At 38.9% G+C, this 27274-nt stretch overlaps 1 protein-coding gene across 1 annotated transcript; it reads left to right on the top strand.

Moving 5' to 3' along the window:
• Positions 1-47: 47 nt before the first annotated feature.
• Positions 48-25694, top strand: LOC135108129 (F-box only protein 33-like). Its single transcript, XM_064018839.1, has 9 exons — positions 48-595; positions 9187-9353; positions 10314-10545; positions 10895-11055; positions 14776-14896; positions 16469-16661; positions 17105-17250; positions 21538-21687; positions 23615-25694. Exons 1-8 carry the CDS (start codon positions 161-163, stop codon positions 21673-21675), a joined length of 1593 nt encoding a protein of 530 aa, XP_063874909.1. The 5' UTR covers positions 48-160; the 3' UTR covers positions 21676-21687; positions 23615-25694.
• The last annotated feature ends 1580 nt before the right edge of the window (positions 25695-27274 follow it).

The raw sequence follows: 27274 nt of genomic DNA on the forward strand, positions 1-27274 counted from the left end.
GAGAACATTAGTGCTAAATATAGATTGTCGCCTATTTTCCGCTGCGCCACAGCGGCTGTGACAGTCCAGCGGGCAGGCGGTGGTGGCGCCCTGTGTCTGGCCCTTCTGGTGTGCACTGCAACCTAACCCTACTCCCCAGAGGATCAGATAGTGATAAGTTATGGCCAGATTGCCTCTGTGTAAAAAGCAAAACAAGGCCTTATATGACAGTGTTGTGGTAGATCAGGGGTGGCGCAGGCGAGACGTGGCAGCGCCGCTATCGTTAGTAAACATGTCGACACAGACACAATGGCACTGGAACCTGCTGCCTAGCGTTATATTGATAGAAATCCTCGCCTACCTCCCTTTGTCTGACAGAATCAGTGCTTGTTCCACGTGCAAGGCGTGGCGCTCCGCCCTGTTTCACCCTAGCTTCTGGCGCAGGATAGAACTGGTGTTCGTGGCAGGCGAGTGGCGGCGGCTGGAGCGGTCAAGGTTTGTGGCCTCCTGGGCTGCCAGGAAACTACGGTCTTGTGTCATTCACTTTGAGACGGTCAATACCAACTGCCTGGTGGAAGTGGATCACGTGCTTCTCAAGATCACCAGGAACCCACAAGTAAGTGATGGCCATCCTAACAACACGCCAGTCTGCCTTCTCGTCTTGCCCATTTCTTGTCATTAATTGTGCCACATATTTCCTGTGTCATCCAATACCTGTGCCGCTGTCTTACATTTCCTGTCACATAGAAGGATATTTTTTGTGTTCCATTGCAGCGGCAATTTTTGTTTTCTCTCTATAGAGATGAAAACATCTAAAATTGCCAATGATTGAGGTTCAGAAGCTAGGTAGTTAGTTCCCCAGAGTGCAGGTGTAAGAATTGGCAGTTCCAGCCTTGTATAGCCACAGCTTGTGTCACACAAGAAATGAGTACAGGCTGCTGCAGTCACAAAGGTGTGGGGATATTGCATCACAGCTGTGGGTGGGTGTGCCCCTCTACCCAGTGGTTCCCAAACTAGGGGAGCATACCTTCCTAGAGGGATGTGAGAGGGATATAAGGGACTTGAAGTTTTAAAGGTAATATATAATAATATTACTCCAAGAACAGTGGATGGAGATAACAGGTGGAAGTAGTTGGGTATGTTTTATATAGGGATTGCCACGTTTAGGCCTGATGGCTTCTTTCACTTGCCCCTATTTTCTTATGTTCTTATGTAATGAGTATCTGTCCTTATGACTGTGTGAAGTGTAATTCCATCAGTCAGTCAGTCCATTTTCTATTAATGCAGCTTCCATAACATGTTTTGTATACGTCGCTGACATCAGCCACAGTGACACTGGTGAGTGACCTGCCACAGTACTTGCCAGTCCAAAAAAAAGGTGGGTGGGTGTTTATTAAATTGGGGCATCATGTAAGATAGTTTGGAAATCACTCCTTTAGAGGAAGTAGTGAAGAAATAGGAACACAACCACAGTGTGCAAAAGGAGAAAAGGTCTAGGACACATTTACATTAAGGTAAATACTGATACTGTCTTAGGTCCTGGATGTTCAAGGATTCCTGGTGATAGAAAATAAAATCCTTTATCAAATAAACAAAACTTTTATAATAAAGAATGGAACTGGCTTCTGATCTGGCAGTCAGATCTGTATTGGTAAGCAATAAAGGTCCAGCAGCTGAATCCTGAGCCTTCCCTATTGGAAGTAGAATGGCACATGAAGCCACATATACCAATCACATTACCCAGGAATGTTCTACTTAACCTTTTTTTTTTTTTTTATGCTTTAAATATTGACCTAAGAAAACTATGAATGATTTACAGAAGAAAATAAAGATAAGTGGTCTAGTTGCTTTCTCAGAGATGTACTTTCAAGTACATCTCATGTTGGCCTAGAGCACTGATTCTCAAAGTGTGTGCTGCAGCTCACTAGTGTGCTGCCATTGTCTCCTTGGTGTGCCGCAAAAACTTGGGTAGGATTTTGATTTGTATACATAATATAATGAAACTATTGTAAATTGTAATTTACATTTATCAAGGGTAACTAATTATATATATATATATATATATATATATATATATATATATATATATATATATATATATATATATATATATATATATATATAAAAGGGCAGGTGTACCGCAGAAATATTAGTTGTTTCTTAGTGTGCTGTCATACTAAATAGTTTGAAAACCACTGGCCTAGAGAGATCAGAGCAAGTGGTTGTTGGTTGGATCACTCGTGAAGTAGAAATTACTGTCAGACTTGAAGATGCCAGTGATACCAAGCAGGAGGAGGACATCATAGATATTGACTGTAAACTTACAATGGTATTTCAACTGGGGACGCATGTAAGCTTGTACTGAACACTGTGAACACCAAGGGGAAAAGTACTGTCAGGTTGTGATACTTGTAAATTCACTCTTGTGAAGGGTAAAATCATCATCACACATGAATCCTGCCTGCATGACATTTTCCATGCATGTGACAAGTGAAAAAGATAAAGCTGGGGGCATGCATTGCAGTTGCATGTGACCTCCATCCTCATCTCATTCTCAGTGGCCTTTGAGTCTGTGGTGGATAATCCCCATAATCCCAAGACACAGGGCCAATGTCACATCCAGGTTTTCAGTCTACCTTTCCAAGGTTTTCCCAGGTACCCATTTATTGACCAACCCAAGGGAAGGATGAACAGCTGAGTGAGGTGTGTGTCTACTGGCCCAACCTGGATTTAAACTGGGCCCTGTAGATTCATAACTAGACATATTAGCTACAGCATTACAGAGTGATGTGCTTCAGAGAGATAGAGAGAGAGAGAGAGAGAGAGAGAGAAAAAAAAAAAAGAAAACGCTATTATAGAACTCATAAAAATTATCAAATGTCAGTGTGTATCTGTTTACTGTTGGACTTATGACTATGGAAAGTAGGGAAGGTTACAGTTTGGCTGATGGACCTCTATATCACTGCCCGATATAGATCCAATTGCTGGATTACCATCCACTTCATAAAAATACAAGTTTATGCAGTAGGTCTTTGCAAATTTAAACCATTTAGGCACTGGTTCACTGATCCCTTGTCACCAGTGTCTACTTTGTAACACAAAATAAAGGCACTGATGATTAAAAAATCAAATAAGGACAATGTTGCTTTTAACAGTCGATATGAGAAACCGTTTACATCTTTAAATGATAATACAATATTATAGAAGTGCATCATTGTTCTTCCTTTCCCAAACAACCTTTGGCAGACAGGTCCTAAAGCCATGATTTTTGGAAGTCATATATATGTATCATCCTAGTAGAAAATGTTCAGCAAAAATTTAAGGAAATTAAGAAATTTCCTAACCTAAATAATCAAACAATTTAACCTAACCAGGGTAACTAAATGCTGATGTAACAATGTCCCAGCTGCGTTTTTAACAATCTGGCTTCCCTCGGCAGTCTAGTCACTGCATTATCTTGTATAATTCCTTGTCTAAAGTTATATTTAGCTGAGTAATGAGTAGCAATGAGACTGTCAACAGTCTATGGGAGTGGTGAGGGAGACGTGGTGATGGTGTGATGCACGGGAGATGGAGTGAGGGAGACACAGGCTGGGTTAGTCAGTGGCAAGGCATCATGAAGCAGGGAAAAGTCAGTCTGTGGGTGTGTGTGTGAGGCAGTAGTTCAAGAATGAAAAGATTTATTCTTGATGGATTTTAAAAAATTTATCTGACAAAAGTTTCTTTGAAAAAATAATTTTATTTATTTATTGTATGGGAGAATCTCCCTTTAACAAGCAATTCTGATAATATCAGATTATTATTCAAGGTGCATCACATTACATATATCACAAAAACTATTTTAGCCATGAAATATATTGTCTTATCTTATGATGGAGAAAATAAACTGATATGATCAAGCTGATCTACTCAGTGATGCTTTGCCACCAATTGAGCCTTCCCTTGTCTCTCTTGCTTGATCCTCACAGCCTTCAGTCACCATGCCTCCCTCACCACTCCCAGGAGGATGCTGGCATCACTTTGCTGCTACCTGTCACTTGATCAAACACTACCAGAGGTGAAAAGTTACAACATGAAGGTGGCACATTAACAGTCAGGAAAGATGGCTGATGCTGATGGCACTGTTGTGGCATCCAAGCATGAGAGTAATCACCACACTGCCAAGCCACATTCAATAAATTATTCTCTTAATCCAGATATTTAATAAGATTTTAGATTAATCTTTGTGAAAATAAATCAATATTTTTTAATGATATGATAATGTACACTCCAGCAGGCAGGGTAAGAATGACTCAAAACATGCCATTAGTCAAGAGTTACAAGGGAGCATTTTATATCCTCGTGCTGTCACTGCACCAGACTGTCAACCTGTCCATACCAGGCTGTGCATAGTTTATATATATCATGTACCTCACAACCTTAGTAGGGTTTCAGAATAAGCACAGTGAGAGCCCTTGACTAACATTTTTGATCAGCAATTTCAAGTCTAGTAACATGATATAAATAGTCCCAAGTTTCATAACTAATGAAGAAAGTTGCAGAACTAGTGACCTGTCATAACTTGATGGCTGGGAAACGATGCACTACCTTTCTTGATTTCACCTGGCAAATATCCTCTCACCCACTGTCCTGTGCAAGGCACTATTGTCCTTCTCACTTTAGTAACCACAAGTGACCACAACCTGGATGTTCTATTTTCCTGACTTTAATATTGTCCCTGACTTGTGGCATCTGTGGCTGCCAGGAAGGAATATAGTAGTGGTGGTGGTGGTGGTGGTGTCTAAAAGATCAGGACATTTGAAAAGTATTGGTCGAAATACCTATTGGCATTTAAAGTGATAGCACAGGAAGAGCATAACACAAGAAAATACAGTGTGGCTCACAAGAACATCATTAACCCTCTCATGCATTGGATGCACATGTGTCAAAACATTTTCATGTGAAGCTGCACTGATGCACAAGTGTGTTAAAAAGTAAGTTAAAAAGTTAAATGTGTCAGTTTTTGGCGAGTCAAAGATGAGCTCAAGTTTCACAAAGTAATGAATTGGCAATGCTGAGGTTTTCCAGAGCAGGTCAACTGTTAGATAATTTGTCAGTTTCAGCCTGTGACTCAAGGTGTCTGCACATAATCTGAGATGAATGCTGATTTCAGCTTTTCTCTATTTTCTTGAGATCTGTTTTACATATCACGTTGACAGTAGTATTACATCATAATAAAGCTCATAAAAAAAGACCATTTAGGTGATGTGAAGTGTGCAGAATGCTCGTGGGTTAGTGTCTGAGCTACAAGGCTGTGAACTTTTTTTCTTGTTTTGTATTTATTTTGAGGGAAAAATTACTTAAATTACTATTTTAGTGTATTTTTTTTTTTTTTTTTTTTTATGGGATTATTATAAAGATAATTTCCTTGTGAAACTAGTAATATGTAATACATGCTTACCTATGTGTTTCAAAGGAAAGGAAACTGCTTCTAAATCAAAGTTTTGCATGGCACATGGAGAGGCCACAAATGCCTGCCAACAGAAGACGTATTGGAAGAAAAACTTATGAAACTTAATGGTGCGTGAGAGGGTTAAACTTGTACATGAAGATGTAATGCAGAATGATGCTGGAGGTTTCCACATGACAGGCATGATTAGAAGTGAGACAGCTGTCTTTTCCTTGACTAACAAATACACTACAAATGTGTACACTATTTCCTTGTAATTTTTATATAAAAAACAAGAATGTTCAGTTGAAGTAACATCTGATGTTGCTTTATAGAAGTATTATTCACTGTGTCATATTAGTACATAAAAATAACATAGAAGAGGAGTGTGAGGCTATCCGTTTTGTAAGAGTAGCAGTTTGCATCACTTGAAATTTTTCCATGTGAAGACTTTTGGTTGGAAAGTTTCACATATCATGAATTTCCATTGTCTGAAGCCACACAAAGATGATCTAGTGTGCTTGTAAGGTGGTAGAAGCTTATTACCTAATCAGAGAATCCAGTGACTTAGTGTTAGAGCTTGTTTGTATAATTTCAGAAAGTAGTAGAATGTCAGAAAACTAGATTATCTAGAGGTGAATGATGAACTGCTTGGCCATCACCTTTGATCTGGATAAATAAAGTGGAAGGAAGTTGAATAGCAGGACAGGAATTGTAAATCAGATTGATGAGACTTTCCATTTTGGGAAGAGTTGAATACCATACAAAGTTCCTCTGTGCTCTTTATCACATCATGCAAGGCTGTGCTGTAAGGGTAAACAATGCAGGAAGACCAAACACATTAGAACCTTGAACACATAGAGTAAAAATTTGGAGACCATATGAACTCATGCTATTCAGTATCATGCTTGTTCATTACATCTAACTTTTGGAAAAAGATAACTTGGTGAATGGCTGAATCTGTGTTCAGAGATTAGAGTTTTTGGAAGCTAACAGATACCTGTATTAAATGATTGTTACTCAGGTATACTCATTCTTACCATAACATGGAATACTGTGTGTGAAACATAACACAAAACTGTATGCATTTTTGGTGGGTCATCTCAAGTGCTGAGCCACACACAAAGCCAACACAGCTTAACTCACTAGTGGCCCTTGCCCGGCCACTCATGGACAACACACACACACACAAACACACACACACACACACACACACACATGGAATGTGGGGTCGAGCAAAGCATCCCACCACAAGTGGTTGTGACAGTGTACATGTGTTTAAAGAGAAACTCGATAAATATGGTTATGGAGACAGGACAAAATGAGCTTTGGCTCGTGCCCTGTATAATACAACTAGGTAAATGCACACACACACACACACACACACACACACACACACACACACACACACACACACACACACACACACACACACACACACACACAACACACACACACACACACACACACACACACACACACACACACACACACACACACACACACACACACACACACACACACACACACACTGTGTAGTGTAGTGGTTAGCACTTTTGGCTCACAACCAAGAAGGCCTGGCTTCAAAACCCGGGCATGGCTAGGCAAATGGGTGAGCCTCTCAGTGTGTAGCCCTGTTCACCTAGCAGCAAGTAGGTACGAGATGTGACCTGAAGAGTTGTGACCTTGCTGTCCTGGTGTGTGGTGTGTCAGTGGTCTCAGTCCTACCCAAAGTTCGGTCACTATGAGCTCTAAGCTCCTTCCGTAGGGGAATGGCTGGGTGGGTGACCAGCAGACGACCATAGGTGAATCACACACACACACATACACACAACTGAGATGAATGTATACATATTGTATTTGTTGGCCTGTAAGGCACATGGATTTATTAGATGCTTCTCACTTTATGCAGCTCTTTTCTATAAAAAAGAAAAATAAATAAATAAATAAAATAAAATAAATAAAAAAAAGCAAGAAAAATTATTTTCACAGAAGAACAAAAAGAAATAATGGAAGCTGCAAGGAGCCATCAGGCCTACACGTGGCCATCCCTGTATTGCCTATTTCCACCTATCATCACCATCCATAAATTTATTTAATCTTTTAAAGTTCCCTAATGATTCAGTACTAACAACCTGATTATTGAGTCCATTCCATTCATCTGTCACTCTGTTTGAGAACCAATTCCTTACTATATCTGTATAGCTTTTCCAAGCTTGAAGTAAGATTTGTGTGTTTCCTCAGTATCTGTATGCACTGCCAAAGACCTACACACATGTCCTGCTTTGAGAGACAAGGTAAACAAGCATGTTGCAGTCAGACATTCACAGAGATGAGGATGACAGTTACAGTACAGGCTGTTTTTTTCTTAAATGTATATAAAACTTTACACTAGTGTTAGTGTTTTATGAAGAAGACGCTTTGCTTTGATAGGTTGACTTCGAAAATCCCAAGGTCAGGTGCAGGATGCCATTTGGTGTACAGCTGAACATTTGTTTGTTTACATGTTGACATGGCCGTGTGGTGTTTTCCACCTGTCTGGTGGTGCAGGAACACATAAGTTGAATAGATAAAAGTGTGCAGACCCACTCTGTTAAATTGGTGTATATGTATATGGATGTTTACCTACATACACATAAATGTACATACACTGCATACATTACATACAATACATATGCACATGTACATTTTATAAGGGCTGTATTCACTTTGAAAAGTTGAATAAAGGTTTTATCCACCCATTATCTTTATTGGCTTATGATTTTATTTTATTTTTTTTATTTATTTATTTTTTTTTTTATCTTATTTTTTTCTTGACAAAATGTAATTACCCCAAAATTGATTTTCCTAATTCAGTCCAGTAAACCCATAAGTGAATTATTGTTTTTTTTATTTTTTATTTAAATTTATTCTTTTTATTTGAATTTATTGTTATTTTACTTGAATTCTTAATAATGTTATTGGCAGATAAATAAGTAGTTCTTTCTTATATGTTCTTATATTCTTATATTTCTCTGCCAGTACAGAGCCTCATGCCATCCCACAGAGCTCTCAATGCAGTTGCCACCAAAGACAGGGTTGATAGGAAGCATGAGGGTATTGGTCACTTGGCAGTAGGTCCAAAAATGACTGGCTTTGACAGGACCCAAACTGGGATTCCCTGAGATCATGTTGGGAGTGCTGACCAGTAAGCCACCACCTTCCCCTTAGGCTTAGAGACTACTTATAACTAAGTCTGGAGAAGAGTTTTGTGATCTGCAGTTCATGTTACAGGGTACCACAGCACCACACATCAGTACCTCAACCCCTTACCTTGGTCTCAGGAGATGCAGTTTCTCTCTCTCTCTCTCTCTCTCTCTCTCTCTCTCTCTCTCTCTCTCTCTCTCTCTCTCTCTCTCTCTCTCTCTCTCTCTCTCTCTCTCTCTCTCTCTCTCTCTCTCTCTCTCTCTCTCTCTCTCTCTCTCTCTCTCTTAATACTCATTAGGTTAGGTGCAAGATCTAATTGTACATTTATGGTTTCTCTAAGTTGGAATGTTCGTGTAGGTACTTCCCATGTCTAATGTGCTAATGTGTGTCTCTGTGTGTGATATGTAAGCAAAAATTTTATAATCTGGTTAACTAATTAGCATGTGCTTAAGTAAATTCACTCGACACATTAAGGGAGTCCAACTCAAGACACCACGTCATGATTCCTGGTCAGAAAGTTTGTTTGTAGCATTAAAATTGTACAGAAATTATACAGCCATAAAATATTGTTAAGACTTATCCATTACTTTCAGGTGGAAGAACTTATATTGCTCCCAAGCCATTGCCACACCTTCACCAAAGGCCACGACAGACCTTACTACTTACGTCACAACAACAACAACAACAATAACAACAAAAATAATGCCAGTCACCCACGGTGTCTTCCCTGTTCAAGATCATCCTACCAGTTCATTGAAAGGTGAAGTGCCTGAGTAGCTTGTTGAGTTGTTATTTAGTTTGCTGTCTAGTAAACTTATCTGATGACAACTAAAGACAAACCATCTCAAGGCTTCTCCAACTTGGGCTGTTGGTGAGTGAGAAGCAGCAGGAGGGAAGCTGGTGAGTCACATGGAGGTGTGGATCACCATAATGGCAAAATATTTTGCACTCTATTACCAGTCTTGTTCAGAATTATTTAACTTGAGGAAGGAAAAAACAATAATAATAACAATAATGGTATGGTAACAAGGATTATAATAGGTGTGAGAGAACAGGCTGTGTCTGACATTTCTGAACACATCCACATGAGCACAAGAAGTGACCAGTGCAGACTCTGTGTACTGTTCACTGTACTCTGCTATTAATATTTCACTAATACAGTTCTTGAATGACCACACTGAAAATGTATTGTCATGTCAACTGTTTTAGCACACTGAAATCTTTCTGCCAGTGCATTTGGGGAGGGTGTGGTGCTGACAGTAAGTACCTCAGTTCTTCCATTTCTGCCTCACTGGATGTGTGATGCACTGCAGTTTGTTAGATAAAAAATGTCATTATTCAATATTTATTTTTTCCTGGCTTTTTCAACACATTTATTTGATTTCATATCATAAGACACATTATGAATATCTTTTTGGAACTCAAAAATATCTAGATTTTTTTAAAATCTAAGTTATATTCCATAATGCATTCTCTGTTATCACCATCTTACAGTAATGTCTTGCATAGTTAAGGTCTACTAATTACATATTATATAACTAATGTAAAGGTTCAGGTTTGAGACCTGTAATTAAGGATGTGAGAAATTGTTTATTTCTTTAAAGAATAAGTTGAATGAATTATATTTATGTTACATTATGAAACTGAGGCCATGCCATACATTCTCATTTTATTTATGATCATAACACTTGAATATTACCAAAGTGTTTCCTGTCCCCAGTGCCCAGGAGTCTCTGCAGAGCATCATCAGCAATAGCAGAAATCTGCGTACCCTGGTGCTGGGCTGTATCCAGGATCTGACAGACCAGGCAGATATATTTCTTCCTCTCCTGGCACACCACCAGTTCAATTCCATCTCCACTCTTGGGTTGGCCTCAGTGAAGTATGACCCAAACTCCTACGCCCTGTTGGACATACCACCAGACAACTTTGCTTCTTTCACAGCTTTACAGGTACAGTTGTGGGAGAGGGGAGAAGTGTTCAGTATAGGGACAATTATTTGGACTAAAAGATAAATAATTTGAATGCAACAATAATGAAGCAAAGTGTCAGCATTTATTTCTCCCACCAAGACCTAACCACCACTGGTCCTATTCCTACCTTTACAAATGTTGCTTACTCTTTTACAGTACAGGATCTTCTTAAGGCACGGATTTTAAACAAAAACTGTACTTTGCCTTGGAATATATGATATTTTACTTGACTTTATTTGATTTATTTTCTGCTATCAGAATTATATGTGAATATTTTATGCGGGTTCCATATTGTTAATAGAGTTATTGAGAGTGATGTATCTCACAGGTATTAACATTAGATTATGACTACATGAGTGACCGTCTCCTGGGTGTGCTGGCAACGCCCTACACCTGCCCCCTGCGGCGCCTGGTGCTGCACGTCCACGGCATTGACCAGACCCACCAGGGCACCTCAGAGTACATGTGGTATTGCTTCAAGCAGCAGCAGTGAGTATCCAAAGGGAACACAGGGAGATAGGCTTTCTTTTTCAGTCTATATTCCCAAGTCCATGTTCTTCATTTTTTTTTTTTTTTTTTTTTTTTATGTAGGAAGGACACTGGCCAAGGGCAACAAAAATCTAATAAAAAAAATGCCCACTGAAATGCCAGTCCCATAAAGGGTCAAAGCAGTGGTCAAAAATTGATGGATAAGTGTCTTGAAACCTCCTTCTTGAAGGAATTCAAGTCATAGGAAGGTGGAAATACAGAAGCAGGCAGGGAGTTCCAGAGTTTACCAGAGAAAGGGATGAATGATTGAGAATACTGGTTAACTCTTGCATTAGAGAGGTGGACAGAATAGGGGTGAGAGAAAGAAGAAAGTCTTGTGCAGCGAGGCCGCGGAAGGAGGGGAGGCATGCAGTTAGCAAGATCAGAAGAGCAGTTAACATGAAAATAGCGGTAGAAGACAGCTAGATATGCAACATTGCGGTGGTGAAAGAGAGGCTGAAGACAGTCAGTTAGAGGAGAGGAGTTGATGAGACGAAAAGCTTTTGATTCCACCCTGTCTAGAAGAGCAGTATGAGTGGAACCCCCCCAGACATGTGAAGCATACTCCATATTATTATTATTATATGTTTATTGACCACAGCAACAATGTACAAATAGAAATCTGATTAATAAATAAATATGTATGGACTTATGTATGGACTTATCCGTCCATACATGGACGGATAAGGCCCTTGTACAGAGTTAGCAGCTTGGGGGGGTGAGAAAAACTGGCGGAGACGTCTCAGAACACCTAACTTCATAGAAGCTGATTTAGCTAGAGATGAGATGTGAAGTTTCCAGTTCAGATTATAAGTAAAGGACAGACCGAGGATGTTCAGTGTAGAAGAGGGGGACAGTTGAGTATCATTGAAGAAGAGGGGATAGTTGTCTGGAAGGTTGTGTCGAGTTGATAGATGGAGGAATTGAGTTTTTGAGGCATTGAACAATACCAAGTTTGCTCTGCCCCAATCAGAAATTTTAGAAAGATCAGAATTCAGGCGTTCTGTGGCTTCCCTGCGTGATATGTGTACCTCCTGAAGGGTTGGACGTCTATGAAAAGACGTGGAAAAGTGCAGGGTGGTATCATCAGCATAGGAGTGGATAGGACAAGAAGTTTGGATTAGAAGATCATTAATGAATAATAAGAAGAGAGTGGGTGACAGGACAGAACCCTGAGGAACACCACTGTTAATAGATTTAGGAGAACAGCAGCAGCAATAGAACCACACCAGCAATAGAACAGTCAGAAAGGAAACTTGAGATGAAGTTACAGAGAGAAGAATAGAAACCGTAGGAGGGTAGTTTGGAAATCAAAGCTTTGTGCCAGACTCTATCAAAAGCTTTTGATATGTCCAAGGCAACAGCAAAAGTTTCACCAAAATCTCTAAAAGAGGATGACCAAGACTCAGTAAGGAAAGCCAGGAGATCACCAGTAGAGCGGCCTTGACGGAACCCATATTGGCAATCAGATAGAAGGTTGTGAAGTGATAGATGTTTAAGAATCTTCCTGTTGAGGATAGATTCAAAAACTTTAGATAGGCAGGAAATTAAAGCAATAGGACGGTAGTTTGAGAGATTAGAATGGTCACCCTTTTTAGGAACAGGTTGAATGTAGGCAAACTTCCAGCAAGAAGGAAAGGTAGATGTTGACAGACAGAGCTGAAAGAGTTTTGACTAGGCAAGGTGCAAGCACGGAGGCACAGTTTCAGAGAACAATAGGAGGGACCTCATCAGGTCCATAAGCCTTCCGAGGGTTTAGGCCAGCGAGGGCATGGAAAACATCATTGCGAAGAATTTTAATAGGTGGCATGAAGTAGTCAGAGGGTGGAGGAGAGGGAGGAACAAGCCCAGAATCGTCCAAGGTAGAGTTTTTAGCAAAGGTTTGAGCAAAGAGTTCAGCTTTAGAAATAGATGTGATAGCAGTGGTGCCATCTGGTTGAAATAGAGGAGGGAAAGAAGAAGAAGCAAAGTTATTGGAGATATTTTTGGCTAGATCCCAGAAATCACAAGGGGAGTTAGATCTTGAAAGGTTTTGACATTTTCTGTTAATGAAGGAGTTTTTGGCTAGTTGGAGAACAGACTTGGCATGGTTCCGGGCAGAAATATAAAGTGCATGAGATTCTGGTGATGGAAGGCTTAAGTACCTTTTGTGGGCCACCTCTCTATCATGTATAGCACGAGAACAAGCTGTGTTAAACCAAGGTTTAGAAGGTTTAGGACGAGAAAAAGAGTGAGGAATGTATGCCTCCATGCCAGACACTATCACCTCTGTTATGCGCTCAGCACACAAAGACGGGTCTCTGACACGGAAGCAGTAGTCATTCCAAGGAAAATCAGCAAAATACCTCCTCAGGTCCCCCCCACTAGCAGAGGCAAAACGCCAGAGGCACCTTCGCTTAGGGGGTCCTGAGGAGGGATTGGAGTGATAGGACGAGATAAAGATATGAGATTGTGATCGGAGGAGCCCAACGGAGAAGAAAGGGTGACAGCATAAGCAGAAGGATTAGAGGTCAGGAAAAGGTCAAGAATGTTGGGCGTATCTCCAAGACGGTCAGGAATACGAGTAGGGTGTCGCACCAATTGCTCTAGGTCATGGAGGAGCAAAGTTGTAGGCTAGTTCACCAGGATGGTCAGTGAAGGGAGAGGAAAGCCAAAGCTGGTGGTGAACATTGAAGTCTCCAAGAATGGAGATCTCTGCAAAAGGGAAGAGGGTCAGAATGTGCTCCACTTTGGAAGTTAAGTAGTCAAAGAATTTCTTATAGTCAGAGGAGTTAGGTGAGAGGTATACAGCACAGATAAATTTCACTCTTCCTTTTTGCATACTGCACTATTTTCTTATTTGTCCTCCTTCATGCCAACACTTTCTTTTTCAGTCAATATTCCCAGGTCTTTGTTCTTCATTTCATTCTTCCCTCTTCTGTACCACACTATTTTCTTATTCATCTTCCTTCATACCAACACGTTCTTTTTCAGTCTGCATTCCCAAGTCCGTATTTATTTCCCTCTTCCCTCATCCTTGTGGAGTGCTCACATTCTTCTGGGACTGCAGATCCAGTGGCAGGTGACACTTTGCTTCTTGCTCCTTTTGTTTGCCATGTTCAAGGTTACATATCAGGTAACTTGAGATTTGCCTTTATATTATCCTCATGAGAGTTAGACTGTTACTAGTAATTTTAATGATACCTTGAACTGAATCCCTGGGACATGGACATTTTAAAATACCTATTCATATTTTCTGTATTCACCTATTTGTATTTACCTACTTGTGTTTTATGGGAAAAGAACTGTGCCTGTGCCGTCCCATCTCCATATCTTTTAATATCGAACTTAGCCTTGAATCCAAGTATACTTGCATTTATGATCTCCTTTTCCAGACTGTTCCATACATCAGTATTTCTATATGGGAAACTTAACTTTTGACATCTCTTCTATAAAACACACTTTTTCAGTCTCTTTCCATGTCCTCTTGTATCTCATATATCCCAAACCATCAAATCACTCCAATCCACCTCCTCCACTTTCGCATACACTTTATATATTGCAATCAAGTCTCACCTTACTCCCCTTCTCTCCAATGTTGGTAGGTGTAAGGTGTAATTTAGTTAACGGGTGTTGTCTTTGGTTCATGAAGGGAGTTTAGTTAATGGGTGTTATCATTTTAATGTTAATGTGTTATTTCAGTCCACAGTGCTCGCTAGTGGTGACTCTGATGCACTCCTATGATGGGGTGGAACAGTTGGGGTCAGGCCTGCTGCACCCATCCATGCCTCTCACGCACTTCAGGGCCTTCTTCTGTGAATGGGTGAGTGACATGTGTTGCTCTAGTGTGCTCACTCTGCAAGAATAGTATCTTTTTCAACTCATTATAACTAATTTTATATTCAGTATACAGTTCCTTGGTCTCTCTCTCTCTCTCTCTCTCTCTCTCTCTCTCTCTCTCTCTCTCTCTCTCTCTCTCTCTCTCTCTCTCTCTCTCTCTCTCTCTCTCTCTCTCTCTCTCTCTCTCCCTGCATCCACTGTCTGCATGTCTCCTTGTTTTTATTATTATTATTATTATTATTATTATTATTATTATTATTATTATTGTTGTTGTTGTTGTTGTTGTTGTTGTTGTTGTTGTTGTAATTTTAACTATACAGTAGTGTACGTGACAACGCACAGTTGTTATAACGTACAACTGCAATAACACACCAAAATTTTAATAAATATTTGATTGGAGTAATGAACCAAAACTGGCATAACGAACTTGCCACTACTGCAAGCACTGGAATATGAATAAAAATTTGATTGGAATAACGAACCAAACTAGCAAGCTTGACGAACTTGCCATTTGTGGTGGCATTGAAATTTTAATAAAAATTTAATTGGAATAACAAAATAAACTTCACAAGACTAACTCACCAGCTGTGCGAGCCACTGCTCACGTATCTGTCAGAGATAAGGGACAAGGGAGTTAAACTTTCTCTCTCTCTCTCTCTCTCTCTCTCTCTCTCTCTCTCTCTCTCTCTCTCTCTCTCTCTCTCTCTCTCTCTCTCTCTCTCTCTCTCTCTCTCTCTCTCTCTCTCTCTCTCATTCATTTTATGTCATTTTCACTTTGTTGTTTCTCACTCTTACATACGTAATTATATTTTCATTCTAAATTATCTTTTACTGTATTTAGCAATCCTTAGGATTGTTCTGACTCTCATACAGAGAGAGAGAGAGAGAGAGAGAGAGAGAGAGAGAGAGAGAGAGATCTGACTTCAGAAGGATGTACTGTATGTATATGCATGATGCTGACAGTAGGTAAATGTGCCCTATGCTTGTCAAAGCAGCATGAATTTTGGGGTGATAATGCACAAAAACTTGGGATGGTAAGAATTTAGGACTATAATAGGCACAAAACTCAGGATGGTACTGTATATATTTGTTGTGTTATCTCAAATTTATTAATGCAAATGTGCTCATTTTGATGTAATTTTTCAAAAATTGTGCTTTTTTTTTATATAAATACTATTTTCTGGTTCCCTGGAACCAATTAATTTTTTCCCATAGGTTCTTCAGTCGCCATAATGCACATTTGCCATAACAAACACTACATTGGAATGAATAAAGTTCATTGTCATGTACCCTACTGTAATTATATCAGTTGCTATCACTTGTCTATAACCTATGTAAAAAGAACTTCATATAAATTCCTTTGTTTATCAAGGTTAAAGACAATAGAGTATAGAATAATTTCCTGACTCTGTAATTCTTTTTCTTCTCACTTTTTGCATATTTTCTTTCCATCCTCAGCTTTACAACCTATGGCAAGATTTGCACACCTCTAACTTTTTATTGTAGTCCATAAGGTTTCTGTAATCAAAGATAACACATTCCTTCTGTCCTGAAGATCAACATCGCAGCACTGCGTCTAATGAGCAACTGGTACAGTGAGACGCTGCGGCACCTGATGTGGGTGGACTCCCTGGACCACAGTGGCTGGGGAATGCTGACTGAAGGCCGTGATGAGGATCAGGAGACTCCAGACCCACTTGTCATGCTGGCCTGGAAGTGCAAGCACCTGGAACACCTCACATTATTTGGTATGGAAGAATCAGCCTGTGTGTCAGAGATGGACATTATTGCCAGTTTATGTCAGAGAAACTGGAGAGTAACTATAGCAGCTGGAATTGAAATTAATAAAGAAAAGGAATTCTTAAGGAATAGGAAAGGATGCAAAGAAAATCTCAAGATTTATATCAGTAACTTGTACAAAAATGTAAGACTGTAACATTCACAATTCGTAAAAGTGATTAGAATTCAGCATTCATAATCCAAGTAATAAGAATGCAGACTCCTAGAAGTTCCTCAGCTTTTGAGATGTAGTTGGGGAAAAATCTTAGTGAAGTACTCCTATGCATGTATATGAGTGTATGTGCTTGTGTAAACTTAAGTATATGGGATTTTTTTTTTTTTTTTTTTTTTTTTTTTTTTTTTTTTTTTTTTTAGCAAGGGAGTGGTTCATGAGAATTTGCTTATATTTTAGGCTACGGGTATGGTGGCAGTGACATCGTGGCCATTGCAAGACTCCGAGGTCCTGGGCTGAAGAAGCTGTGGATCCCAGAAGACTGTTTGGAGGCAGATGAGTCCCATGAACTAGCCAATGAGGAGGATGTTGACAACATTGCTGAGGTAGGCCATGCCTGGTGTCTACACTCTGCACTCCCCCCACACATTGTCCTGCTGTTGAGGATGGTGAAGGGGACATTGTGGGATATTTACTTAGAGACCATAAAAACTTCATTTATTTTCTTAGCCTATAGTACCAGCAGGCAATTCTGCAATTCTGCTTTTTGGAAGCTCAGCTGGTCTGTCTTATATTTTTGGAGACTTAGATGGTCAGTTCCCATCTATGGTAGCACAGGTAGAGTTATTATTAATAATACTTTTGCAGAGAATCATGTTGCCACCCAGAGCTCCTTGATTCATTCAGTGTAGAATTCATAGTTGATAAGAAACATGAGGGTGTTCTTTAGCAATAGTTTGAAAATGGGTGGCTTCTGACAGAACTCAAACTCAAATTATCAAGAGCACTGCCTCTCTGCAGTGGCCACTGGCCTCTGCCTCTTGTTTTTGTGACTTGTGGTGGCAAAACAGATGCATCAGTTTTCTGTATTGATAGAGACAAAAACATTCAGTTGTGCCTTGCAGTTCATTGGGTCAAAAGAGGCTGTGTTGAAAAGGGTCATTTACTTGGCTTATCTGTGATCTTATTTTATGAAAAGAAAAAAAAAACTTTGCTGGTTTTGTGTGATTTTACCTCATGAGAGGTGATTAGAGAGACAAAATGCTGGAGGAATTGATTAGGGATGGCTTTGCTTGCAATCACAAGATTGAGTGAAGACTGAAGCACACAAATTTGATAGGAAAGAGGAGTTCATTATGAGCTGGCCTGAGTCGTATAGTGTTTTGTGATGGTGATGAAGGAGCCATTCTCAGAGGGAAGAAGAGGATTGTGGGAGTTGTTCTGATGACAACAGCAAAAAATTCTGAAGCAGTTGACAGATTCACTGGTTGGAGAGGAGAGACCAGAAGATTAACAAGAATAAATATGGAAGCAGTTAGATATTCATGTAGTTGATATGGCAGAGGAGTGGGTTTTAATTTCATCTCATGCATGGGATGTGGGAAATAGTGACACAGATGCTCAAGGCTGAGGAATGTGAATGAAGCAGGAGAGAACTGCAGATATCCAAAGTGTAAGAGAGAAGACCAGGAACAGTGGGAGGAAGAAGAGACACTGGAGGCAGATCAAGGTAGTCTACAGGTTAGTTGTCTTGTGAGACTGGAGCAGAAGCAGCACTGAGAGTTGGATCAATAATTGTTTAGAGAAAATGGAGAGAGATAGCAAGCTTGTTGGTTAACAGATGGACAAATATCTGCTGTGTATATGTAAGACCAGAGGTGTTGTGTGTTGTTGAGACATGGCCAACTATGAAAGACATGGAGAGAACTATAAGACAACAAATTTTTGCAAAATATTGTGATGCTTGGGGACATTATTGTAAGGTGGGAAAACAGGGTGTCTAATGAGGTGATGATGAGTGGAGTGAAGGATATGGTGATTGTGTGGAGCAGGCATAGATTGAAATTGTATGGGCACATAAGGAGAGAGGAGGGCAATATACTTTGAGGAAACACTTGAAACACTTTATTATGTTTACTTAAATGTTAGATGTGAATTACATTATCTTATAGTTTATTTTCATAAGCAGCCCATTTGAAGCAATTACATGCTTTTTGGGCAACAAGTACATATGCAGATTGCCTATTTTGAGGTCACCATATTTTACATATTCAATAATTATGTGAAACAACTAATCCCTCATAAGAAAAAAAATCAACATTCCTTAATTTAAAAATACTAGCAGCATGCAATGTTCGCAATGCATCAACAGTGGTTGACAAGTAGAACCCCAATGTTTAATCTTAATAATCATAAGTGTACAATACATATTAGGTCCCTTTATGAGTTCATTTTATTTATACATGTATTTATATGTTTATTATTTTTTTTCCAAATGAAATGCAGTATATGTGCAGTAAAGCTGAAAACAGAGGTTTCAGTACTATGTTAACATATATTTCTTAAAATGTTTTATGTGTACTGTTAGTGACATAATCTCATCAAATGTTGCACCTAATGATTTGTGATGTTGGGTTCTTTTAATGATATTGTTGTCATATTTCAGAGGTGGTAATTTTTTCATTGGCCTGTAGGTGAGCAGCATATTATATGTTTAATTTGAATTGAGAGTGAGCATGCTACTAATACATCATTTATGAAAATTCTAGGTCAGAGTTGGCTATTTCATGCATCAATGTAAGGGCTTCTCCAGTGACAAATAAAGTGGAGTCATTGGTAAAGATTATTACTTTCAGTTTAGTGAATATATAGGGGAGGTCATTAATAGAAATAAGAAATAGGATTGGACCAAAGACTCCACCTTGTGGAACTCTTTATTGAATATGTCATGGTGTAGATAAACTCTGGAACTCCCTGCCTGCTTCTGTATTTCCTCTTCCCTATGAATTGAACTCTTTCAAGAGAGAGGTTTCAAGACATCCTCTGGTATTTGACCATTTTATTTGGCATTACTCTGGGAACTGGCATGTAAGTGGACCTTCTGTTATTCAAATTTTTGTTTCTCTTGGCCAGTGGCCCTCTTACATGGAAAAAAAATAAACAATTAGGAATCTTGATGGATTTGCTTCTGTTGGTAAGATAATCTTTAAACCAGTCATGTATGATACCTTGAATGCCATAATGTTTTTATTTTTTTTTATAAAATGTCATGCCTAACTGTGTCAGAAGCTTTAGAATGGTAAGTGAATCCTAAGCAAAGAATATCAGGAATCCAAAGTGTAGTAAATGCTATCAGAAAAGCTATTCAGTGCATTGAAAAAGTGCTCAAGCCTTGTTAGAAATCAAATTGTTATGTTCTCAAGATAGATTTACATTCAAGAAATTAAATGAAATGTTTTTTATTAATGTTTCAAAGATTTTAAAAAGTGCTCAGGAGTGATATGGGCCTCTAACTGCCAATCTTATTTTTAGGACCATGTTTGTAGATGGGTTTTACTGTAGCATGCTTCTTAAGACTGTGGAAATATTCCTGTTTCAATAGATTGGTTAATTAAGACAGATACTGGAATGGCTATTCCCTCATTATTTACTTTAATTATAGGTACAGGGATCTCATAAGCACTTCCTTTAGAACAGGGAGGAACAAACAGATGGAGGGTGATTACCTCACAAAAATTTTGTTGGGTCAGTAGTGGCTAGTGAAATGTCTTGATCTAGTTTGGGAGCAATGTTTATGGGATATCATTGAATGCCTCAGCAACCTCTGATGGATTTTGTTATGAAGGGAAGTGTAGCCAAGGTATGTGTTTTTATGGTTGTGTTTAAGCTGATTTATACCCTTCCAAATTTTTTCTAATATTGTTTTTGAAATTTGTGAATACAGTCATATAGTAAGCTTTTACAGAGTTTCTTAATAACCTGTTAAGTATATTCCAGTATTCTTTATAATAATTTTCAGTTATAGCACCTACTTTATAATCCTTATACAGATTGTTTTTTTTAGTTTTTATAGACTTACTTATGACTGTTCTTATCTGTGGATTGCATAGTCTTTTTTTTTTTTTTTTTTTTTTACAAATTTATTATTTATTTATTTATTTATTTATTTATTTATTTATTTATTTATTTATTTATGTAGGAAGGACACTGGCCAAGGGCAACAAAAATCCAATAAAAAAATATGCCCACGATTGCAAAACTTGCATTGTATATTTGCTTAATTTTGCTTTGTAATGGATTTAAATTAGAATTGACATTCAGGGCAGAGAGGAGATTGTTCCAGGCTACAGCATTTACCTTTTGGGAAAAAAGTTGCTTATGTTCAGGTGTTATATTTCTGAATTCGGTTTAATTCAATTTATGTTTTGCTGACAGCATACAAGTATTTAATAAAATGGGTAGATGGTTGAATATGGGGAGAGAATTTTTAGAAAAATTTGTGCATATATGGTCTAGGAGAGATGGTTCTGCCAGACTTAAGGTATCTGGAAATCTAGTTGTTCTAACAATGTTAGGAATGAAATTTAAAGACCAGATGCCACCAAGAAAATTATTTTTGGGCAAGCTTGTTGTATGCTGTAATGGGTTTATATTGACGTCACAAATGAATATAATTTTGCTGTTGTTTGCTCTGTTTTATAGGAGTGTCTCTATAATGATGGTAAATTCATCTACTGCCATGTATTTGCTGTTTGGCGTGTATATTGCACACAATAGGAAGTTAAAGGAGTTTGTAGGTATTCGAACTGTATTAATTTCTGTTTTCATTTAGCATTAAGACTTGTAAGTAGCTAGAAGGACCTTTACTAAATTGTTCATAATATTTCCTGCAGGATGTCTCTGCTGGTTTGGGAAGGACTTGGCGACCACTGACACTCTCAGAGCTCCATCCCTGTGTACGCACGGCTAACAGTGCAGATACTGACCAGTATATCCTACCAATCGTTCTTTCGGACACTATATTAAGTTGAGAACACAAAGAAGTAAGTGAAGTACCTCCCTTGTGTCCCAGAAATGTACTAAGATATTGTCAGGATTGGGAAGATGTTTGAAGGTATGTTCTGACCACTTTGAATTGAGCGTTTTGACGTTGACATTTCCGGGGGTTCCCCAGCCTGTGGCGCTGCCACACTTACACCAAGACACACCTCATGTCAGGTGCTTCCAACCTCAAAATTAAATGGTGTTGTTGTATATATATACACTGTGATGCTCTAAAAAAAGGCAAATTAGTGTAATATATGTTTTTTTAATGATACTTGCATTGTTTTTTGCAAACACCACGATACTTGGCAACGTTTCCTCCAAGCATTGTCACTTTTCCATGGGTGACCGAGTGAGGTCACATGGTCAGACTGATCATGTTAATCCATGGGTCACTTCCTCACATGCCGCCTGCCAGGATGGAAGCTACCTCTCCCTCTTCTCATCACCTCCACAGCTGAGAAGAAGAGCTTATTTACTCTGCAAATAAGTATTTTTTGGAAGAAAACATCATAGTTTAAGGGAAATATCATATCTAAAAGGAAATCTATCACATTTAAACAAAATTTACAGTGGAGAGAGAGAGAGAGAGAGAGAGAGAGAGAGAGAGAGAGAGAGAGAGAGAGAGAGAGAGAGAAGCTTCACTGACTGACAGGCAGATTTTTTCTCAAATTTTAATGATTCATAGGCAGGCATAGATATCTGATAGAGAGAGAGAGAGAGAGAGAGAGAGAGAGAGAGAGAGAGAGAGAGAGAGAGAGAGAGAGAGAGAGAGAGAGAGTTGGGCTGACTGACAGGCAGGAGATTTTTTCTCAAATTCTAATGATTCATAAGCAAGTATAGATCTCTGATGAAAATAAATTTGCATGAAATGTTGATTGTATATGCAGAGAGAGAGGGGGGGGAGCGAGGTCATCAGAGACACATAGGCTCTGATCTGATAATTGGCCTATTACTAGGTTTGGCAGCGCAGCAGGTTGGGAAATCCTTGGTAAGGACAATGCTCAATTCAAAATGGTCAGACCATAGACAGGGTATACATAAAGCAAGGTTTGGAATTAGAGCACAACTCAGATGTAGAAATCTATTTATCTGCATGCCAGGCCACCATATCCTGTAAAGGGAAGTATCCAAGATAAAGTGCCACATGCACACACATCTGCAAGTATGATTATCTCGTATCTTAGCCTCTGGACTTAGACATGTAGTAGGTAGAGAACCATTCCTTGTCAGCAACACTGTGTGAGGGTCAGCTGTGAAGCACAGATGGCCATGTGTCTTGCCATATCTGGTCTTGACAGCAGAACTTTGTACAAAGTTACAAAAGTTGCAACTCCAGTAAAACCCACAAAGTGTGCACCTGCTTTTCTTCTCTCTCTCTCTCTCTCTCTCTCTCTCTCTCTCTCTCTCTCTCTCTCTCTCTCTCTCTCTCTCTCTCTCTCTCTCTCTCTCTCTCTCTCTCTCTCTCTCTCTCTCTCTCTCTCTCTCTCTCTCTCTCTCTCTCTCTCTCTCTCTCTCTCTCTCTCTCTCTCTGTTGACATTGTGTATTGTGTACTTGTGCACTCTTCATACATTTTCTGCAGATACCTAATCCACATGCCTTTATGCTGTCATATAAAAGAATAGCATTAAAATGTATGGTCTAGATAAGCATGAATCAAAAATGCTCAGTGCCAAGTACTATCAATTAAATCAGATGTTAGCCACTACAGATGTAAGTGTCAATTCATGTATTGCTGTATTTGGTTGTTTGGAATAGATGGGCAGCTGGCAGGGATGTATGGAGAAGGTTGAGAGGAGCCTCTGTCCTGCCATGAAATCATAGAGGAGGAGGAGAAGAATGAGATTTACAGTCTAGGTAGATGTTCTTTTCTTGTCACTGAGGTGTTTTTGGTATTCATGTATGTTCTCTCCCCTTTTTGACAGGAATAACAAAGATGAATACAGGGCCACCAGACTAACCTGGTGCCTCCAAAGCTGTTGAACAAAAGCACAAATGTTGGCCTGAACTGCATACCCAATTAACTCTTCCTATACATCCAAACCTTTCACTCATTAAGAAGGTGCAGGTAATGTGTGAAGCAATTGGAATGACAAGTGAAAAATTACCCTTGTGTTTAAGTGAAACATCTTGGGAAAGATTCTGTAATCCCTAACTTTCACAAAAGATTGCACCTGCATTCTTGTCTTTCTATTGTATGGTTAGGTTTTCTTTCTACGATATGAACTAGCAGAACTCAAAATGTGATAGTAAACAGTACTGGGGACTTGCCCATTTATTTTGTAAGGGTCACGACTATATCTGTAGTATAGAATTTCAGAGGGTGTCCTCACCTAATATATTTTTACTGGTATATAATTTCCTCTGAGGTACTTGGGTGGCCTTTATGTTTGTTAAAATCACTCTTCAGTTGTAGTGTTATTCTGACACTGGGCAGGATGACTTTGCCTGTGTCTTTATGTAGACCTCACTTCCTCCAGGTCTTTACCATCAGTGATGCCATATTAGGTTCTCATCTTTTGAGGTACCTTGCTTCCTTTACATTATATGAAGAAGTTTATCTATACATCTCTTATGTTGATGTGTTATACAGATGGATTATACAAGAATTATTCTATTTTCATATATTGTTTGTCTGTGTTTCTAGATGCTAAAGTACTTCTTGTGTGTGTGTCAGTTAAAGGTTTTATTTTGCATTATTTTAAATACTATAACTAGAATTTTCAACTAGCTACTTACCTTTACCACTTTTTAAGGTAAGCCATCTACTGGGTACTTTGAGGCATTTTGATCACCTGGCTTTACCACTCTTGTAAGGTATCATCTTTGAGGCGTCTCCCCTCACCAGGTAAGCTTCCCACCAGTCACGTGCTGGCCACCACTCTTCTGGTGAAGACAGTCACCTAATAAAAAATATGTGGTCTGTCTTGCATCATCAGTCCTCCAAAGGGAGATGAAACCATTACATCCCTTGAGCCACCAGGTCAGTTTTTCATATACATCTTTTTTCTTTCATTCTTGGACTTGTTTTTTCCAAAGCTGTGTCATGCGAATGGCCAATGTTTCTCCCAGATGGAGATTAGTACATCCAATCATGATTCCTATTCTTATATACTTGTATCATATGTAGTTTTAAACTTTGTTAGATATGGATTATTGGTTTTATTTTTAGAGAAATCAACTGGAGATTTATTTCTCCTTATTTTGAATTGAGATTTTTAAAAGTACTATTGTGATTTGAGATGCACAAATGTATTATTTGTTTTCTAAAGTGAACCTCAGCAAGGTAAGAAGGGCTTTACCTGCATTAGGAAGTAATGATTCCACTACAGGAGTAAGTGGCAATTGATCATCTCCATGATCCATCTTGTTTCTGTGATACTGTTCATGCAACATGTTATAGCGTGTTGCAGCACTCAATGTGAAGTAGACTATTAACTGTGTAAAGCACTGAAGACACGGACCAAAGTTTCCACACAAGCAGAACAAAACTATTGGAATGTTGGCATATCATTTGATTTTGTATGATCCTTATAGGTTTGTAATTATATCATTAGGTGTTACAGTGTAAAAAGTGTGGTTCTGATGGTTTCAAATTATTTCAAAGTAATGCTAACATTTTTTTAAGGTATACAGTGTGCCAATCAGGTGTTGGCTCAGTGTTTCTGTGTAATATTCATTGAATGTGAAAATGTTGGTATTGCTCACTAAAATTTTACAGACACAGCAAAGAAAAATAGTCAACACAATACTTGTCACCTGTGATCCAGCCTCTCCAGGCTCCAAAGTGAGACTAGGTTAACTTGACCCTTCCTTGCTACTGACTGTACCAAATGTACTATTACTATGAGCTATGCCACAAAGGTGCTTTATGAGCCTTTTTAAAGTTGCAGTCTCTAGCATGTAGCTAATAGAATAGCAGGAAAGATAATTGTCTTTCTCTTGGCATCAATCTATTGTATATGTTGTAAGGTGAGCTCCCCTTTAAGTGAAGGTTGCCTATCATACTTGGAATTAATCAGGATCCTGCACCAGCCGAGACCACAGCTACAACATTCACCTCACTTCACAGTGACTTGGGGCTGTCTGATAGACAAGCTGAGTCACCCTCATTAAAATGTATTTCTGAGACCTTCTTGAGAAATATACTCATACTCATGTGTATTTCAAGGACTGACTGAAGAAGTGACAGTTAAAAACATTCTAGAGTAGTGTGATGCTATAAAACATGCAGGCCCTAAGCATTTCTGATTGGTATCATCAGTTTGCTATTTTCTCCCTCCCTGTGCTTGCTGCCCATATCTCTCATGGCCCTGTACATCCCTGATTAGGCCTCCCCTTTTTCTCTCCAGTATTATAATGTTGGCACATTCAAGTCAGTTTATCCAATCTTTTATGACAATTGTTTCAAACTTCTTGATGTATATTTAGTTGTTATTCTTCCTACTTCAGCTCAACATATATTCAATTACTAGTCTGTGTTTAATTTCCTTTAATGTTTTTTGTTGACCAGATCATACACAGTGTCACTTCTCACAATATCTCTATCAGTAGAACTAAATGCTTATTTTGTTTTTATCAGATCTGTTTCCTCTTTGATCAAACCTTATTTTTTCTTTCTGGTGATGTCTTGTAACATCACTTAGATTTTTCTTTTATGATACCCATTTTTCATTCACCACATAAGTGTGTGTGTGTGTGTGTGTGTGTGTGTGTGTGTGTGTGTGTGTGTGTGTGTGTGTGTGTGTGTACTTCTTTATTTTCAACTCTAATTTCTTTTCTTTAACAAATATGTGACGATATTGATTATCTGTCTGTCTGTTTATCAGGCTCATGTTCCCCTTGAAGGGAGTTAGCTGATTTAAGATGCCATGCTTGGTCTCAGTGTAGGGATAAAGAAATACTGGGGAGGGTGTCTCCAGCACCCATGCTCTATCACTGTGTTTGATTTGTATGCCACACAGGGGATGTAATGGGACAATTCTTCCAACCTCACTAAAATGATCATATTGGTGATGATAGTAATGATATTTCCTTGAAGTCACTCAGTATCTGCAAGAAATATAAAGATTTCACAGTCTTGACAAAGTGACCCATCAGGACCACTTTGTCAAGATTGTGAGGTCTTTATGATATTTTCATTGGAGACCATGTGTCAGATTAACACTTTGGGGGATGGAAGTCAAGAGAGAGACCAAGGTCTTATGAGACGAGTTTATTTTCCCGCAGGTTTCACTAGTGGTTTCTTCAGTTCCCCTGAAGAAGCCACAAGTGAAACCTGAGCAACACTAGTTAGGAATAAACTTGCATCATAACACCTTTGTTTCCCTCTTCACTTCCATCCCCCAACTTGTCTGAATGCATCATCATTAAGAATTTGATGAAATTGGGATGGATAACTTTAGTGTTGCATTTCTTCATATCAGATGTCTAACAAAAGACACTGAACCAGTCCAAATGAGTCATCAGGCAGTAATCTCCATAAACATGACAAGAAGCATGGCTTGTTGTGTGAAGCCAGTCATAACAAGGGATTGAGCTTGATGTTTAACCTTTCTGAGAAACATGGGAAGTGCCTGGAGGCA

This window comes from Scylla paramamosain, chromosome 16 (genome assembly GCF_035594125.1).
Source record: "Scylla paramamosain isolate STU-SP2022 chromosome 16, ASM3559412v1, whole genome shotgun sequence".
Lineage (NCBI taxonomy): Eukaryota > Metazoa > Arthropoda > Malacostraca > Decapoda > Portunidae > Scylla > Scylla paramamosain.